Source organism: Musca domestica, unplaced genomic scaffold (assembly GCF_030504385.1).
Source record: "Musca domestica strain aabys unplaced genomic scaffold, Musca_domestica.polishedcontigs.V.1.1 48, whole genome shotgun sequence".
Classification (NCBI taxonomy): domain Eukaryota; kingdom Metazoa; phylum Arthropoda; class Insecta; order Diptera; family Muscidae; genus Musca; species Musca domestica.
The window spans coordinates 3,370,127-3,387,846 of record NW_026712340.1 but is presented as its reverse complement, the minus strand read 5'-3'; the positions used below and the strand labels follow the sequence as shown (position 1 = coordinate 3,387,846).

At 37.5% G+C, this 17,720-nt stretch overlaps 1 protein-coding gene across 1 annotated transcript in view; it reads left to right on the top strand.

The window, feature by feature from the left end:
* Window positions 1-11,778: 11,778 nt before the first annotated feature.
* LOC101888930 (uncharacterized) overlaps window positions 11,779-17,720 on the top strand; it is a 29,981-nt gene continuing 24,039 nt past the window's right edge. Inside the window, exons 1-3 of the mRNA XM_005178147.4 lie at window positions 11,779-12,557; window positions 12,664-12,747; window positions 15,767-15,982. Of these exons, the coding sequence (XP_005178204.2) occupies window positions 12,185-12,557; window positions 12,664-12,747; window positions 15,767-15,982 (673 nt within the window). The 5' untranslated portion in view covers window positions 11,779-12,184. The remainder of the gene's footprint in view (window positions 12,558-12,663; window positions 12,748-15,766; window positions 15,983-17,720) is intronic.

Here is a 17,720-nt window from a genome sequence, read left to right as displayed (position 1 = left end):
TCGAATTGATCACCTTCGGCACGAATTATAGCCTTCAAACGGCCAATAAAAAGAAATCACACTATCACGCTTGAATTCCATCACGAATAACTTTTTTTCTGTAGCTAAACATTTTAATATATTGTGTTGAATTATTATTAAGTTGAGACATCATATAACGGAAACCCTGAGTAATTATATTTTCCAAAGTGATGGACATAGAAGTACAATCAAAGGGAACCTTAATCAATTTCCTATTTTAACTAATACTTGAAACAAAAACTTAGATAACCTAAAACAAACTAAGATTAGTTATCGATGATTTATCACAATGGGCTTAAGCGTTACACAACAAAGCGTCCAAATACCTCATACTGGGTTGCAGTGAATAAAAACAATTGTCTACTCTTCCAGAGATTAATTACCTAAATTACGATTACCGTTTAAGCTTTGAGCCATAAATAGTCTTAAAAATTATCCCATCATCATTCTTAGCAGCAGGGTTTTGAAAAATGGGAATTTTTTAAATTTGTTTCACTATAATGACTTAATAACAGTTAATATTTTGAAATAAAACGACAGGCGGACAAACAAGCCAACAGAATAGAATGGACAGCTGACTTAATAGTTGATTAGTTCATTATAAAGTTGGGCATTTTTCTATGTCAAGAACAAAAGCAACAACAACAACAACACCGATTCTCTTTTATGGTGTCAAAACAATCATCACCACTAACAACAACAATAAAGAATAGAATAACAATAACAACAACAACAACAACAACAATATCGTCAAATAACCGAAAATCTAAAACAAAACAAACCAAAAACAAGGTTACCTAATTTGAATAAAACGCTAACACCTCACAGCAGCCAAACTGGGTTCACTGTCGAACCAGCAAAAATTGATTTTCTTCTTCAGCTTTTGGACGCGAACACTGTATTTGGTTTATTTATTCTTGAAATTGCTCTAACTGTAAACGAACTGAAACAAAAGGGGGGCTGCCATAAAGTGGTGTTCTCTTCAGTGTTTTGTTTATAACAATAGTTGTTAGAATAAAAAAATAAAAATAAAAAAAGAACGTAGACGAGTTGTAAGAGAGCTTCACGAAAAAATAACAGCATTTTAAATACTGAATGTTTATACCCTACAACACTGTGTGTTGGGGGTATTATAAGTTTGATTGGGCCAAAAATTATGTAACACCTCGAAATATTGGTTTCCCACATAGGAAAGTATATATGGATCTTCCTAGCTCGCCGAGCTGAGTCGATCTAGCTATGTATGTCCGTCCGTCCGTCTGTCCGTCTGTCCGTCTGTCCGTCTGTCCATGTTAATTTGTAATCACTCTACAGGTCGCAAAAATGGCCCGATCTTCACGAAATTTAGAATGTAGGTGGGGCTTGGACCAGAATAGAACCCTATTTCTTTTGGAGATGATCGCCAAATGTTTAGGGGTTGAAATGGACCAAATACTGAAAAAATGTCGGATTTTGCAGTAGCTATACAGGTCGCAATTATAGACCAATCGACGCGGAATTTCGCATGTAGCTAGAGTTTAGGGCGGGGTAGAAGCCTACCAATTTGGGTGGTCATCGGTTAATATTTAGTGGGTAAAATAGACCATATTTTTTGTGTTGAAAAAATTTAAAATTTTTCATTAGACCGCGAATATTTTAAATCCCGGCGAAATCACATAGCCATGACAAGGTTACTTCTGATCTTTACATTGATGTTAACATCCAACAAAACGGATATATAGCAAAAAATGTGCGATATATATGTTTATCAAAGAAGATATGCTTGAAAAATCTCTTATATGTCGAGAACGGCTGAACTGATTTCGACAGTTCTCATTAATTCAGAATGGCCTCTTGGCAGGAAAGAAAAAACGTGTAAAAAAATCGCATAAAAATATCTCTTTAAAGATGAAAATATTGATTTTGTAATATTTTCTCATATTTTTTCAATTTTGTCATATTTTTGGCATATTTTCATTTTGAATTAAACATTTGGTAATATTTCTACAGCTAACAAAACTAAGTAGTTGGGATATCAGGATATCATATACAGATCGCATTTATGGCCCGATCCTTACGAAATTTTGCATGGAGATAAAATGAGGGTCAGAATAGAAGCCTACTCTTTTTGGAGATGATCGCCATATATTTAGGGGTTGAAATGGACCAACAAAACTGCAAAATTGTCATCAGGTCGTAATTATCGCCCGATTCCCACGCACATTTGAATGAGGGTTACCGGACATTACAAAAGCCAAGCAGTTTTGGATGGCCATCCAAAAATATTCAATGTGTGAAATAGTTTGCCAACTTTTGTAGACAAAATACGAAAATGTCCATTCCAGTGACTTTTTGGAGAATTCGCAAATACAGGAAAGACGCACTTCTGACTATTTCGTTAACGCTGATTTCGTTGAAGAATATAGTCAAATGTCTGTATCTCATATAGATGCGTTTCAGTCAAAAACCAATAATAAATGTTGCCATCTTTTGCCACTTCTGAGAGGTTATAGGTCTTTGGGAAATATTGGTTCCAGATCTAGGAAGACCATTGGAAATGAGCAAATTAGTTTAAGTTGCTATTATTCGAAAATTAGAGAATGAAACCTGATGGTTTTCTTTTATTATTTGTCACAATATCTTGTGGAATTCTTTCGAGTATCTCGCCTATATAAACTGTATGGTTTATTATAGTGTTGTAGGGTATTCAACGGTCGGCCCCGCTCGACTGTAGCCTTTGCTTACTTGTTTGATATTATTTTTGATTTTTATTCTGTTTGGGCGTTCGTTGTTGTTGTTTTTTTAACGAATTCAAATGTATTTAAATGTAGGACAATGGTATATTTCGGAATTAGGTCAACGGGTATATTACATGTAACCGTATTGTAATAGTAACAAATGAAGAAGACTAAAGTTAGTCAATGAGGTCAATTATCTGCACCTTAAAATACGGCATAAGAGAAAAGGCGAGATGTAAAATTATGGATTTAAAATTCACATTATCTGGTGGAACCATAATACGGGAATATACATTTATACCCTATACCACATAGTGGTAGGGGTATTATTTCTATGTGCATTTGTTTGTTACATGGAGAAGGAAGCGAGATAGACCCATAGTTTTTTTGAGGATCTTCATAGGATCATCAACGAATCTGTCCATACGTCTGTCAATGCATTTTTTGAACAAAATGCTAGTCGCAGTTGTTATCCGATTGAAATGAAATTTTGGTGGTTCAAATTTAGATATAGCTGAAATATATATGTCTCATCCGATTTCGGGTTAATTGTGGACCAAATGGCCAATATCAGTCCAAATGGCTTGAATTTTGTTTAGAAGCAAGTACATCAAATTTGGTGAAAATCGGTTCAGGTATAGATATAGCTCCCATATATATGTCTCATTTGGTTGGGTGTTTAAGTCCTTCATATTCGTAATGTGCACTCCATAACAATGATATTTGATTATTTGGTTCATAAGTGGTATAATCTACTTCACATAAATTCCCAATATAAAATTTTTTGTTACCGAAGCTCTACTAAATACGCATACAAACCCAATAAATGATAAAGACTAGACAAAATGCATTCTGAGTAGATGGTTTGTGTCTATACTATCTAGAATAACAGCTTATGACGGGATCATGTTAATATAAAAACCACATTTATAGAAAACCAATCGGCCGGGGCTGACTTTATGATACCCTACCCCACTTTGCTAATTTAGTAGAGCTCCACATAACAATTAAAAGTTTTTTTGTGGGAGAATTCAATCTACACGCTATTATAATTTAAAGTTCAAAAGACTAAATATGCCGACGCATTTGTATGTTTTAAATTCGGACTTGTATTGAACATTTGATATATATGGGAGCTATATCCAAATTTGAACCGATCTTGATAAAAATTGGCAAAGATATTTCTGAGGTGTATTTGATATATTTCCCCGAATATCGTTGTTGCGGAGTGCATATTACGGCTGTGGGTAACAAATATAACAAATCGGATGAACAGAATATATGGAAGCTATAGCTATATCTGAAGCGATCCTTACCAAATTTGACATAATAGCTTCTAGCCTCAATTGGACAAATATTAGACGTTTGGTGCACAATAAAAGGTAAATCGGACGAAGTTATATATGGGAGCTAAATCCAAATCTGAACCGATCTCGATAAAATTTAGCAAATGTATTTCTGAGCTGCATTTGATATATTTCCCCAAATATTGTTGTTGCATAGTGCATATTACGGCGGCGGTGGACAAAAATAACAAATCGGATGAACAATATATACGGGTTCAGATATAGCTATATATATATACAATATTTATATAGCTATATCTGAACCGATTTCGATCAAATTTGGCATACATATTTTCAGGCCTAATTTGGGTGTATATGCAAAATTTCATACAATTCGGGATGATATTACACGTTTGGTGCACAATAAAAGCAAATCGGACGAAGATATATATGGGAGCTACATCTAAATTTTGACCGATTATCTCCAATTTCAATAGGGTTCGTCCTTGGGCCAAACAAAAGATCTTTGCACAATTTCATCTGGATCGGGCAATAAATGCGACCTGTACTTTGTTTACAAAAATACATGGCAGACGGACGGACAGACGGACGGACGGACAAACGGACGGACGGACATGCATTAATCCACTCAGAATGTGATTCTATGCAGATCATCAAAAGGAACTCTGGGTCTATCTCGTTTCCTTCTGCCTGTTACAAACAAATGCACAAAGACATAATACCCTGACCACCTTGTGGTGTAGGGTAAAAAAATACAAGAATACTAAAGTTGCTGAAATCTTTGACTTAAAAGTGAAGAAAGAAGTGGGATGTTAAACGTGGGTATTTCCAACTGCAAATAAAAATGTTAAAAGTCGTGGAAATCCTGGGTCTAACTTGTATACCTTTGATAAAAACACATCAGTGAACAAAAACAATTTTTAAACCTTCAACCTTGAAAATAAATTTGTCATTCCGTTTGTAACACCTCTAAATATTCATCAATGACGCCATGAAGTCGATTTAGCGATGTCCGTCTGTCTGTTAAAATCACGATACAGCCCACATTATTTGACGTAGAGCTTTTCATTTTGGCATAGTAGTTTGTACTTTGCCTTGGATGGTTGGTAATGAATGTGAGATAAATGGGTCCGCCTTTTGGGATATCCCCATGTAATTGTAGGTCTCGATATAAGGTATTTTAATGGTTTTAGCCACATTTTTCCAGAAATTGGTATTTGTAGTTCGTTATGGGCTCTAGCTTCAGTTGTGGAGGTCTAGGCTTTTATGTAGCCCCCATATAAGGGTATCTCCCGATATTCTGTCTTTTGATTAATTTTGCCACATTTTTCCACGGGTTCGTCTAAAGAATGGTATTTGTTGTTAGTAATGGGTTTCAGCTTCGGTGACAGAGTATTGGTTACATAGGTGCACGATTTGGTATAGCCCCTATATAACGGTACTTCTCGATACTCGCTATTTAGACGGTTTTAGCCAAAAATTTTCACGGAATTGTATAAAAAATGGTATTTGTAGTTAGTGATGGATTCTAGCTCCGATAGAGGGAGCTAGGTTCACGTTTTCGTATAATCCTATTTGTAGTTTATAGCTTCGGTGGCAGTACATTGAATATCTAGGTCCTATAGCGCACATATAATGGTACACATTTTCTAATAGATTTGTGTGAAATTTGGTATTTGTTATACCCTACAACACTATGAGTTGGGGGTATTATAAGTTTGATTGGGCCAGAATTTATGTAACACCTCGAAATATTGGTTTCCCAATTAGGAAAGTATATATGGATCTTCCTAGCTCGCCGAGCTGAGTCGATCTAGCTATGTATGTCCGTCCGTCCGTCTGTCCGTCTGTCCATGTTAATTTGTAATCACTTTACAGGTCGCAATTATGGCCCGATCTTCACGAAATTTAAAATGGCGGTGGGATTAAGGTCAGAATAGAACCCTATTTCTTTTGAAGATGATCGCATAATATTTAGGGGTTGAAATGGACCAAATACTGAAAAAATGTCGGATTTTGCAGTAGCTATACAGGTCGCAATTATAGACCAATCGACGCGGAATTTCGCATGTAGCTAGAGTTTAGGGCGGGGAAGAAGCCTACCAATTTGGGTGGTCATCGGATAATATTTAGCGGGTAAAATAGACCATATCTTTTTTGTTGAAAAAATTCAAAATTTTTCATTAAACCGCGAAAATTTTAAATCCCGGCGAAATCACAAAGCCATGACAAGGTTACTTCTGATCTTTACATTGATGTTAAGATCCAAAAAATCGAATATATAGCAAATATATGCGATATATATATATGTCTATCAAAGAAGATATGCTTGAAAGATCTCATATATGTCGAGAACAGCTGAACTGATTTCGACAGTTCTCATTAATTCAGAATGGCCTCATGGCAGGAAACAAAAAACGTCTAAAAAATCGCATAAAAATATCTCTCTAGAGATGAAAATATTGATTTTTTAACATTTTCTCATATTTCTTCCATTTTGTCATATTTTTGGCATATTTTCATTTTAAATTAAACATTTGGTAATATTTCTGCAGCCAACAAAACTAAGTAGTTAGGATATCAGGATATCATATAAAGATCGATTTTATGGACCGATCCTTACGAAATTTTGCATGGGGATAAGATGAGGGTCAGAATAGTAGTCTACTCTTTTTGGAGATGATCGCAATATATTTAGGGTTGAAATGGACCAAAAACTGCAAAATTGTCAGCAGGTCGTAATTATCGCCCGGTCCTCACGCACATTTGAATGGGGGTTACCGGACATTGCAAAAGCCAAGCAGTTTTGGATGTCCATCCAAAAATATTCAATGTGTGAAATAGTTTGCCAACTTTTGTAGACAAAATACGAAAATGTCCATTCCAGTGACTCTTTATATAATTCACAAATACAGGAAAGACGCACTTCTGACTATTTCGTTAACGCTTATTTCGTGGAAGAATAAAGTCAAATGTCTGTATCTCATATAGAATCGTTTCAGTCAAAAACCAATGATAAATGTTAATCTTTTGCCATATCTGAGAGATTATAGGTCTTTGGGAAATATTGGTTCCAGATCTAGGAAGACCATTTAAGTGCAACATCTACCAATAAATTGGAAATGAGCAAATTAGTTTAAATTTCTATTATTCGAAAATTAGAGAACGAAACCTTTCGAGTATCTCGCCTATATAAACTGTATCGTTTATTATAGTGTTGTAGGGTATTCAACGGTCGGCCCCGCTCGACTGTAGCCTTTGCTTACTTGTTGTAGTATAAAATTGTCTATATAGGCTCCCGTTTTTATAGTCTCCATATAATGGCTTCAACCACTATATTGTTCTTTGAAAACTCTTACTGCATTCTCCTACGGATCTTACTGGAGTTTGTAGTTTAAAGTGGAATATGTTTGAATCCAGATACTTTTGTATAAATATTTTTTTTGCCTAATGGTAGAGGGTATCAGAAGTTCAGCCCGGTCGAACTAAATGTCTTATTTCTTAGTTAATTTGTTTATTTTTTAGTGCAGACCCAAAGTTTATAATAGTTGTTTGGGGTTTGTTAGATCTAGTTCGGATTATATTTTATTATTAGGGTCTATATCTCAGAAACTAGTAGAATGTTTCCTTTAAAGTCGTTGGCAGTAGTGTAGATCTAAAGTGGTAGAATGTATGTGGCGACCAAAGCAATCATTTGCAGCTGCATCTAGCTCATAATGTTCAATATTATGGTGTCCCTAAGAAGTCGAAAATATTACAATCTAAATTGTTCATTATTGATGCGCTAACATGAAAATTTAATAGATTTAGCCTATATCGCTCGTCTTATGGGGTGTATCTGATCGCCTTTATCGTTTCTGTCCTGCTGAAACATAAACTTTCTTTTACTAGTATAATCCTATTAAAAACTATTTTTCATATTCTATGGATAGTCCGTATCAATGCGTGTTTGAGAACAAAGTCTCTTTTTTTAAAGTAACTTGCATATGCCTCCCGAAAGTACTTAACTTTATTAAAAGTATGAAGGTATATTTTCATCAAAGGACAAAAAACATCCTTCGTTTTAAAAACAGCATATTAAATGATCAATAATGTTATCAGAGCCCCTAATCAATCCCCATTTCTTCGCAGGAATCGTTTTCTTTTCATATAAGATAAGTGGAAGGTTTTTGTTTCTATAAAAAAGGATCAAAGAACTGAAATTAGCTTTCCTTTAATGCCCTGGTGCATTATATTGATCTAAGCACTAATTGATTACAATAATAATACAATAACATGGAACCCTAGTGTTTATACATAATATCTGCATCCGCTCTGCTCCAATACAGCGTAAACTTTATGCTTATGTTTCAATCGATGACAATAGGACCTTCTTGCCGAAAACCAAAATATTTTTTTTAATGGTCGAATAAAGAGGATCCTTTTTCTCGTACATGGCGATAAAGATATTATTTTCTTATCGGGAAGCACTGAAAATATCTGGGGGGTTCCATCCACATAAACAATGTAGGTTCTTCCTTTCTTCCAATCAAAGTGGCATTTTGTCTGAATCATTTTCGAGTCGCCGACATATATCGACAAAATTAAAATGCATAATTATAAATGAAAATACTTAATTAAAGTTTACAGTACATCTGCTATGGATGGGACCGGACTTAATACGCATTTAATGTTACCGTTTTTTGTCGGTAACTCAAAAATTGATTTAGAGAACCTTATTCTTTAGAATGTATTCCTCTCGTCAAAACCCAGTGAATAAACCATTCCTCACAATGAACTTTCAATATTCTTCCACATTATTTCTCTGTTGCAGAACCTGTGAAAATCTTCCAGTTTTGCAATTATTTATACCCTTCACCATCATGGAGGGTATATAAAGTTTGTCATTCCGTTTGTAACACCTCGAAATATACATCTTAGACCGCACAAATTATAGATATTCTTGATCAGCATAAAATTCTATGTCGATTTATCGATGTCCGTCCGTCTATCCATCTGTGGAAATCACTCTAGCTTCCGAACGAATCAAAGTAGATTGATAAAATGTTACTCAAATGTATATTGTGTCTGCAGGACTTTTGGTATTGAAATTTTGGTATTTGGTATTTGATGTTCGTAGTGGATGCTACAGTCTATGACAGGAGATTGTTTGTGCAGCTCCACGTTTTTGTATAGCCCCCATATAACTGTACCTCCCGATATTCTGTATTTTGATGATTTTAGCGACATTATTCACCGGAATTGTTTTAAATTTCGTATTTGAAGTTCGTAATGGATACTACAGCCTAAGACAAAAAATTGTCTGTGCAAGTCCACGTATTCGTATAGCTTCCATACAACTATACCTCTCGATATTCGATATTTTGATGATTTTATTTACATTATTCACCAATTTTTCTTAAGTTTCGCATTTTAATATTGTAATATGACAAAAGTTGCCTATGCAGGTCCATGTCGTCCTATAAACCCTAATATAATAGCTATATTCGATATTTTTAAGATTTTAACAAAATTTTTAAGTGATTTTATTGTTTTTGAGAATTGCCCAATTCGTTCCAAATTGTGGAGGATATTCAAAGCTTTTTACAGCTTTTTTACTTCTTCGATATAATAAAGAGAACAAATTATCATTGTAAGAACTTTCACGTTCTTGCAGTTCTGGAACAGACCATTTGACTACCATACCTCCATCAAATTAAGCTTTTGAAACCACAACAAAAAAAGTCTTGTCAAAATCATCATTTTAAGTTAACTTTTTGTAAGAAGTATTTTTCCCAAACTGACCTTGACATATTGCCCGATTAACAATAGATACAAATTTTAGGCGCTTTTAAGTGCTAATATTTATACCCTACAACACTATGTGTTGGGGGTATTATAAGTTTGATTGGGCCAGAATTTATGTAACACCTCGAAATATTGATTTCCCATATAGGAAAGTATATATGGATCTTCCTAGCTCGCCGAGCTGAGTCGATCTAGCTATGTATGTCCGTCCGTCCGTCTGTCCATGTTAATTTGTAATCACTCTACAGGTCGCAATTATGGCCCGATCTTCACGAAATTTAAAATGTAGGTGGGGTTAATGTCAGAATAGAACCCTATTTCTTTTGGAGATGATCGCCAAATGTTTAGGGGTTGAAATGGACCAAATACTAAAAAAAATGTCAGATTTTGCAGTAGCTATACTGGTCGCAATTATAGACCAATCGACGCGGAATTTCGCATGTAGCTAGAGTTTAGGGCGGGGAAGAAGCCTACCAATTTGGGTCATCGGATAATATTTAGCGGGTAAAATAGACCATATATTTTGTGTTGAAAAAATTCAAAATTTTTCATTAAACCGCGAATATTTTAAATCCCGGCGAAATCACAAAGCCATGACAAGGTTACTCCTGATCTTTACATTGATGTTAACATCCAACAAAACGGATATATAGCAAAATATGTCCGATATATATGTCTATCAAAGAAGATATGCTTGTAAGATCTCTTATATGTCGAGAACGGCTGAACAGATTTCGACAGTTCTCATGAATTCAGAATGGCCTCTTGGCAGGAAAGAAACAACGTCTAAAGAATCGCATAAAAATATCTCTCTAAAGATGAAAATATTGATTTTGTAAAATTTTCTCATATTTTTTCAATTTTGTCATATTTTTGGCATATTTTCATTTTGAATTAAACATTTGGTAATATTTCTACAGCTAACAAAACTAAGTAGTTAGGATATCAGGATATCATATACAGATCGTAATTATGGCCCGATCCTTACGAAATTTTGCATGGGGATAAGATGAGGGTCAGAATAGAAGTCTATTCTTTTTGGAGATGATCGCAATATATCTAGGGGTTGAAATGGACCAAAAAACTACAAAATTGTCAGCAGGTCGTAATTGTCGCCCGATCCTCACGCACATTTGAATGGGGGTTACCGGACATTGCAAAAGCAAAGCAGTTTTGGATGGCCATCCAAAATTATTCAATGTGTGAAATAGTTTGCCAACTTTTGTAGACTAAATACGAAAATGTCCATTCCAATGACTCTTTGGAGAATTCACAAATACAGGAAAGACGCACTTCTGACTATTTCGTTAACGCTGATTTCGTGGAAGAATATAGTCAAATGTCTGTATCTCATATAGATGCGTTTCAGTCAAAAACCAATAATAAATGTTAATCTTTTGCCACTTCTGAGAGATTATAGGTCTTTGGGAAATATTGGTTCCAGATCTAGGAAGACCATTTAAGTGCAACATCTACCAATAAATTGGAAATGAGCAAATTAGTTTAAGTTGCTATTATTCGAAAATTAGTGAACGAAACCTGATGGTTTTCTTTTATTATTTGTCACAATATCCTGTGGAATTATTATAGTGTTGTAGGGTATTCAACGGTCGGTCTCGCTCGACTGTAGCCTTTGCTTACTTGTTTTAAGTTAACTTTTTGTAGAAAGTATTTTTCCCAAACTGACCTTGACATATTGCCCGATTAACAATAGATACAAATTTTAGGCGCTTTTAAGTGCTAATATTCATAAATTAAAGTTGTACTATAAGGCTGGTATAAAAAGCTTGGCCGTTTCAAACACATTTTCTTTTTTTATTGTAATTATATTTGTTATGATAGTTATGCACAAAAAAACCTCAAATATATAATTTAAACACTTTAAATACTAATATTTTCAATTTTGTTCTTTTTCTTTTCCAGAGATTATCACCTAATTTTCTAAAATGTAAAATTCAACTTTACCGCATCTGGGAGACTCAACGTTATTTCCTGACATTTTTATGCATCTCTAAGTATTGGATATTGACCATGTTTTTAGGCAGCATTCAAGAGCAACGACAACAACAACAAAATTTCAAAAGACAATATCAATTATTAAATCATAATCCTTATATACAACAACCACTGAAATTGGTGCTGGGTGACGAGTGTATAAAATAGCAGAGAACGAATTGATTGGAAACGCTCCACAAGCAAAAAAAAAAACCAAATCCCTTCCCCTTAGAAACTTCTAATCCAACAAAGCTAAACAAACAAAGAACAAGAAGCCAAACAAAAACAAAGATTTGTTCAATTTTCGTACAACAGCAATAACAACAACAACGGCTAAACATTGCCAAAAGCCATCTCATGTTGACCAGGAATGTGGCCAAAAACAACGTCACCAACAGCAACATGTTGTTCGGCCGCTCCATGCCCGTATCATTGCTATTGATGCTGCTGTTATCATTTTGTCAAGGATCTTTATTGCCTTTACAAAGCGATTTGAAACGTCCAGAGGTGCCAGCCACAACGGCAGCCAATGCTGCCGTAAACGGTGGTGCTGTTGCTGCCGCCACAGCTGAGAGTGCTTCGGAAGCAAGAGGTTCGATTGATTCAAATCTTAATTTGTTACCACGACCGGCCACTTTACTATTGGACGGCATGCCATCAGCTGCCACCGCTCAGCTGTATCCGGTTAATTTAACGCGTCAACATGAAGGAGACATCTTTTGGACCAATGGTAAGTTGTTGCGTTAGTTGTGCGTGGAAAAACGCTTTTGGGTTGGGTGATGATTTGAAAATTGTTCATTTGTTTTGTTTTTTCTTTTTGTTATTTACATTTCAAGGTGTCAGCTCGTGCAATGTGGACATATGTGTGGGTCTATCAAGTGGTACGGCCTCTTGGCTATCGATGGGCGTTAACAAAGTGGGTAGGTATCGTTTTTCTTGATTGTCATTTGTCATTGTCAGTAAAAAGAGTGTTGTGTTAAATTACTATACGAGGGATGGTTGGGAAGTTTATATGGAAGTGAAAAAAAGTACTATATGTGGAAAAGCTTTCGATTTCCTTCCAATACAGAATTCGAATTGCCACAAAGGACTAAAGGAGAAACCCCACAAAAGAGAGAGAGAGAGAGAAAATATGGGCCTTTATGGAGAGAATCATTTTTAATTCACATGATAAACCTCATGGTCTTTTTAAAAGGCCCTCTTCGGATCTTCTGTGAGGAACTTTAGGTCTTCTATAAACAAAATTTATTGATATCCTCTAAAGAAAACTGTATTTTGGTCTCAATGGAGACCTTCAAATATTCTGTGAAAAAGATCTTCCGAACTTTTAAAACGTTAAAACTTCTCCTTCTCAGAAAAGCAGAGGAAGAACTTCTGCTTTTCTGGAAAACAAATAACACCTTCTGCTACTCCGGAAAGCAAAAGACAATTTCTGCTCCTTCGGAAAGCAGAAGACCACATGTGCTCCTCTGCAAAACAGAAGACCCTTTCTGCATTAGTGGGAAGTAGAAGACTCCTTCTGCTCCTCTGAGAAGCAGAAGACCCCTTTTGCTCCTTTGGAAAGCAGAGGAAGACATTCTGCTCGTCTGGGAAGCAGAAGACCCCTTCTCCCCCTCTGAAAAGCAAAGGAAAAACCTCTCCACTAAAAAACAGAAGATTTCTTCTGCACCTTAGGGTAGCAGTGAAGGGAAGCAAAGGAAAAACGTCGGCTCCTCTGGGAAGAAGAAGACCTCTTCTGCTCCTCTGGGAAGAAGAAGACCCCTTCTGCTCCTCTAGGAAGCAGAAGACCCCTTCTGCTCCTCTAGGAAGCAGAACACCCCTTCTGCTCCTCTAGGAAGCAGAAGACCCCTTCTGCGCTCCTCTGGGAAGCAGAAGACCCCTTCTGTGCTCCTCTGGGAAGCAGAAGACCCCTTCTGTGCTCCTCTGGGAAGCAGAAGACCCCTTCTGTGCTCCTCTGGGAAGCAGAAGACCCCTTCTGTGCTCCTATGGGAAGCAGAAGACCCCTTCTGTGCTCCTCTGGGAAGCAGAAGACCCCTTCTGTGCTCCTCTGGGAAGCAGAAGACCCCTTCTGTGCTCCTCTGGGAAGGAGAAGACCCCTTCTGTGCTCCTCTAGGAATCAGAAGACGCCTTCTGTGCTCCTCTAGGAAGCAGAATACCCCTTCTGTGCTCCTCTGGGAAGCAGAAGACCCCTTCTGTGCTCCTCTGGGAAGCAGAAGACCCCTTCTGTGCTCCTCTGGGAAGCAGAAGACCCCTTCTGTGCTCCTCTGGGAAGCAGAAGACCCCTTCTGTGCTCCTCTGGGAAGCAGAAGACCCCTTCTGTGCTCCTCTGGGAAGCAGAAGACCCCTTCTGTGCTCCTCTGGGAAGCAGAAGACCCCTTCTGTGCTCCTCTGGGAAGCAGAAGACCCCTTCTGTGCTCCTCTAGGAAGCAGAAGACCCCTTCTGCTCCTCTGGGAAGCAGAAGACCCCTTCTGCTCCTCTGGGAAGCAGAAGACCCCTTCTGCTCCTCTGGGAAGCAGAAGACCCCTTCTGCTCCTCTGGGAAGCAGAAGACCCCTTCTGCTCCTCTGGGAAGCAGAAGACCCCTTCTGCTCCTCTGGGAAGCAGAAGACCCCTTCTGCTCCTCTGGGAAGCAGAAAACCCCTTCTGCTCCTCTGGAAAGAAGAAGACCCCTTCTGCTCCTCTGGGAAGCAGAAGACCGCTTCTGCTCCTCTATGAAGCAGAAGACCGCTTCTGCTCCTCTATGAAGCAGAAGACCGCTTCTGCTCCTCTATGAAGCAGAAGACCGCTTCTGCTCCTCTATGAAGCAGAAGACCGCTTCTGCTCCTCTATGAAGCAGAAGACCGCTTCTGCTCCTCTATGAAGCAGAAGACCGCTTCAGCTCCTCTAGGAAGCAGAAGACCCCTTCAGCTCCTCTAGGAAGCAGAAGACCCCTTCAGCTCCTCTAGGAAGCAGAAGACCCCTTCAGCTCTACTAGGAAGCAGAAGACCACTTCAGCTCCTCTAAGAAACAGAAGACCCCTTCTGCTCCTCTAGGAAGCAGAAGGCCCCTTCCGCTCCTCTGGGAAGCAAAAGATCCCCTCTACTCCTCTGGGAAGCAGAAGATCCATTCTGCTCTTCTTTGAAGCAAAAGAATTCTTTCTGCTCTTCTTTGAAGCAAAAGAATACTTTCTGCTCTTCTGGGAAGCAGAAAACCCTTTTCTGGTCCGCTACTCCCATATGAAACATAAGAAGTCTTTCTACTCCTGTGGGAAGCAGCATAAGATGACCTTCTGCCCTTTTGGAAATCAGTACACCTTCAGCTCTACTAGAAAGCAGAAGACCTTCTGGTCTGCTATGAAGCGGCAAATTTGCTGGTCATCTACGAAGAGGACATTTTTGTCTTCTATGAGGAAGATGTTCTGACATTCTGTGAAGAGGAGACTTTCTAATCCTGTGGGAAGCACCATAAGATAACCTTCCGCCCTTCTGGAAATCAGCACACTTTCAGCTCTACAATAAAGCAGAAGACCTTCTTCTCTGCCATGAAGCGGCAAATTTTCTGGTCTTCTACGAAGAGGACATTTTTGTCTTCCATGAGGAAGATGTTCTGGCATTCTGTTAAGAGGATCTTCCGCTCTTCTGCAGTTAATCATTTTGGTCTTTAGTAAAGAAGGTCTAGCCGTTCTTTATTAGAACCCTTAAATTTCTAGTCTTACATAAAAAGAATTTGAATTGGGTACTTGAGTTCTTGGAGGCCACATTTTGGCGTGCTTGCAGTTAACCCTACCTAAATAAAATTCCTTACAACGACTACCGTTTTCCATGAAAGCAAACTCCTTATCATATTTCCCAACAATGCCTCGTATTTCGCCTCATTATCTCCTTAAATAGAACTAAATTAACCATTTTATTAAATCGTTGATTTGTTTATTGTCTTTTCTTGTTTTTATTTCGCCTCCAGGTTCATTGGCTGGTATCGGTGGCGTTGACAGCAAATCTCATTTAGAATTATTGACACGTCAAAGGCACAAGTTAAACATCAAGTCATCGCCTCTGTCTCCGCCAATCGCCACGCTGACAAACGGCCATAGCAGCGGGGAAAGTTGCCAATGTCGATGTTTGCCATATCTAACAACGTATCGCGAAGATCTCGGCATTTGTGTTGACGATATACACGGTGAGTAGTGGTAGAAAATAGTTGTAGTAGAAGAAAACAAACAATCGGCAATCATAAACAAAGTGTTAACCACCGGCACTGGCAGCGCAGATATGCGCTGCAGAGCGGCTGTAAATGGAAACTTGTGGTGGAACGGAGAAAGAAATGGAAATGCATTCAAAACACAACATCGAGAAAGACAAGTCGAACAAACAACGAACTTTATGCGTAAACTTATGGTGGCAGTAATGCAGCAAGTTTGTTGCTTAAGTCTTTTGTTTTATCTGTATTTCTCTGCACTTAAGCAACCAACTAAATGTCCGCCAAGCAAAGACGTCCAACAATAAACGCCTATTGCAAATACCACATCAAATGAAATCTTCAACTCCACAATTTTATATCTCTTGAGCTACTGGTATTTCTGTTCGTTTGTCTTTAATGAAGCAGAAAATAATTTGTTTTCAGCGCTTTTTCCAATTCCTTAAAAGGGGGTAGAGACAATTTTCTAATTGCCAACATATTAATTCCATTGGTAAGCTTTAACTTTGGCTGGCTGGATGGTTGACTGACGGACTGGCTTTGGGCACGATGACCATATCATAAACTAAACTTTGATTTGCTTTGTTCACTCAACCATCCATAATCAATGGCCATTAAACGGGGCTATTTGGCCCCAAAGAAGAGAAAAGCAAAAAAACTAACACTTGCCGGCAAGTCATATTTTTCTTTTCGACGGCCATCTGACGTTACAACATGCAATCAGTACTGCATGGATTTTGAGCTATTGAGAATAGTTGTTTGCTTGCAGTTGGGCTCGTTTTATGGCGCTTCACAAAAGGCACCCATTCGAAGTTCATGCTAGGAAGTGTGGCTCTTGTTTGGTCGGTCGTTTCTGGGCAATTGAGAACTAAAATGGATGATTTACATGAAAAGGGCTTCTGGTTGAATTGGAAAATTACAATGTCTGCAAATGAATTGAATTGTTAAATTATAGTTGCGGATATTTGGTGCGGCGCCTTAAGCATGCTTTAGGGATTTTAATGTTAATTAAGCGAGACAGCGTGCCACAAACGTGTTAAGAACATAAAAATAAGTAGATATCATACATCAGGTGATACATCATCATACATCAGGTCATCATCAATGGAGGCAGCACCTTTAGAAGTTTAATATTTTCATGTACTATATATGTAAGGCTCTCTGTATGTACAAGGCCTGCGGAAAATGCAGTGACTTGAAACATTATTAGGAGGGTATTTTATCTACATAAGATACTTTGTACATTCTTCCTACAGAATACTTTTGGAGGGGTTGCTCTCTATGAGCTAATTACAGGAAGTCTCCTTTTACAGATCATCCATAAAAGGAATTCTTTCAATAGAAGTGTTGAGAAGGAGTTTCTAACAAGAAAAGACCAAGGATAGGTATTTCTTCTAGAGAAAACAAAACCAAATGTCGGGCGGGGCCGGCTATATGACACCCTACATCACTATGCATATTTAGCAGAGCTTACGCAACAAAAGAATTTATTTCAAGTAGATCATACCACCTATCACCATTTGGCTTTACAGCAGTTATAGTTCAGTTATAAATTCAAGACTTTTTAACTTTTGACTTTTTGAAATATATGGGACCTATATCCCAATCTGAACAGATCTTGATAAAATTTGGTAGAGGTATTTCCGAGTTCTATAAAATATCTGGTACCACATATAATTGTCGTCGAATGGATATTACGAATATGAGGGACTTAAACAAA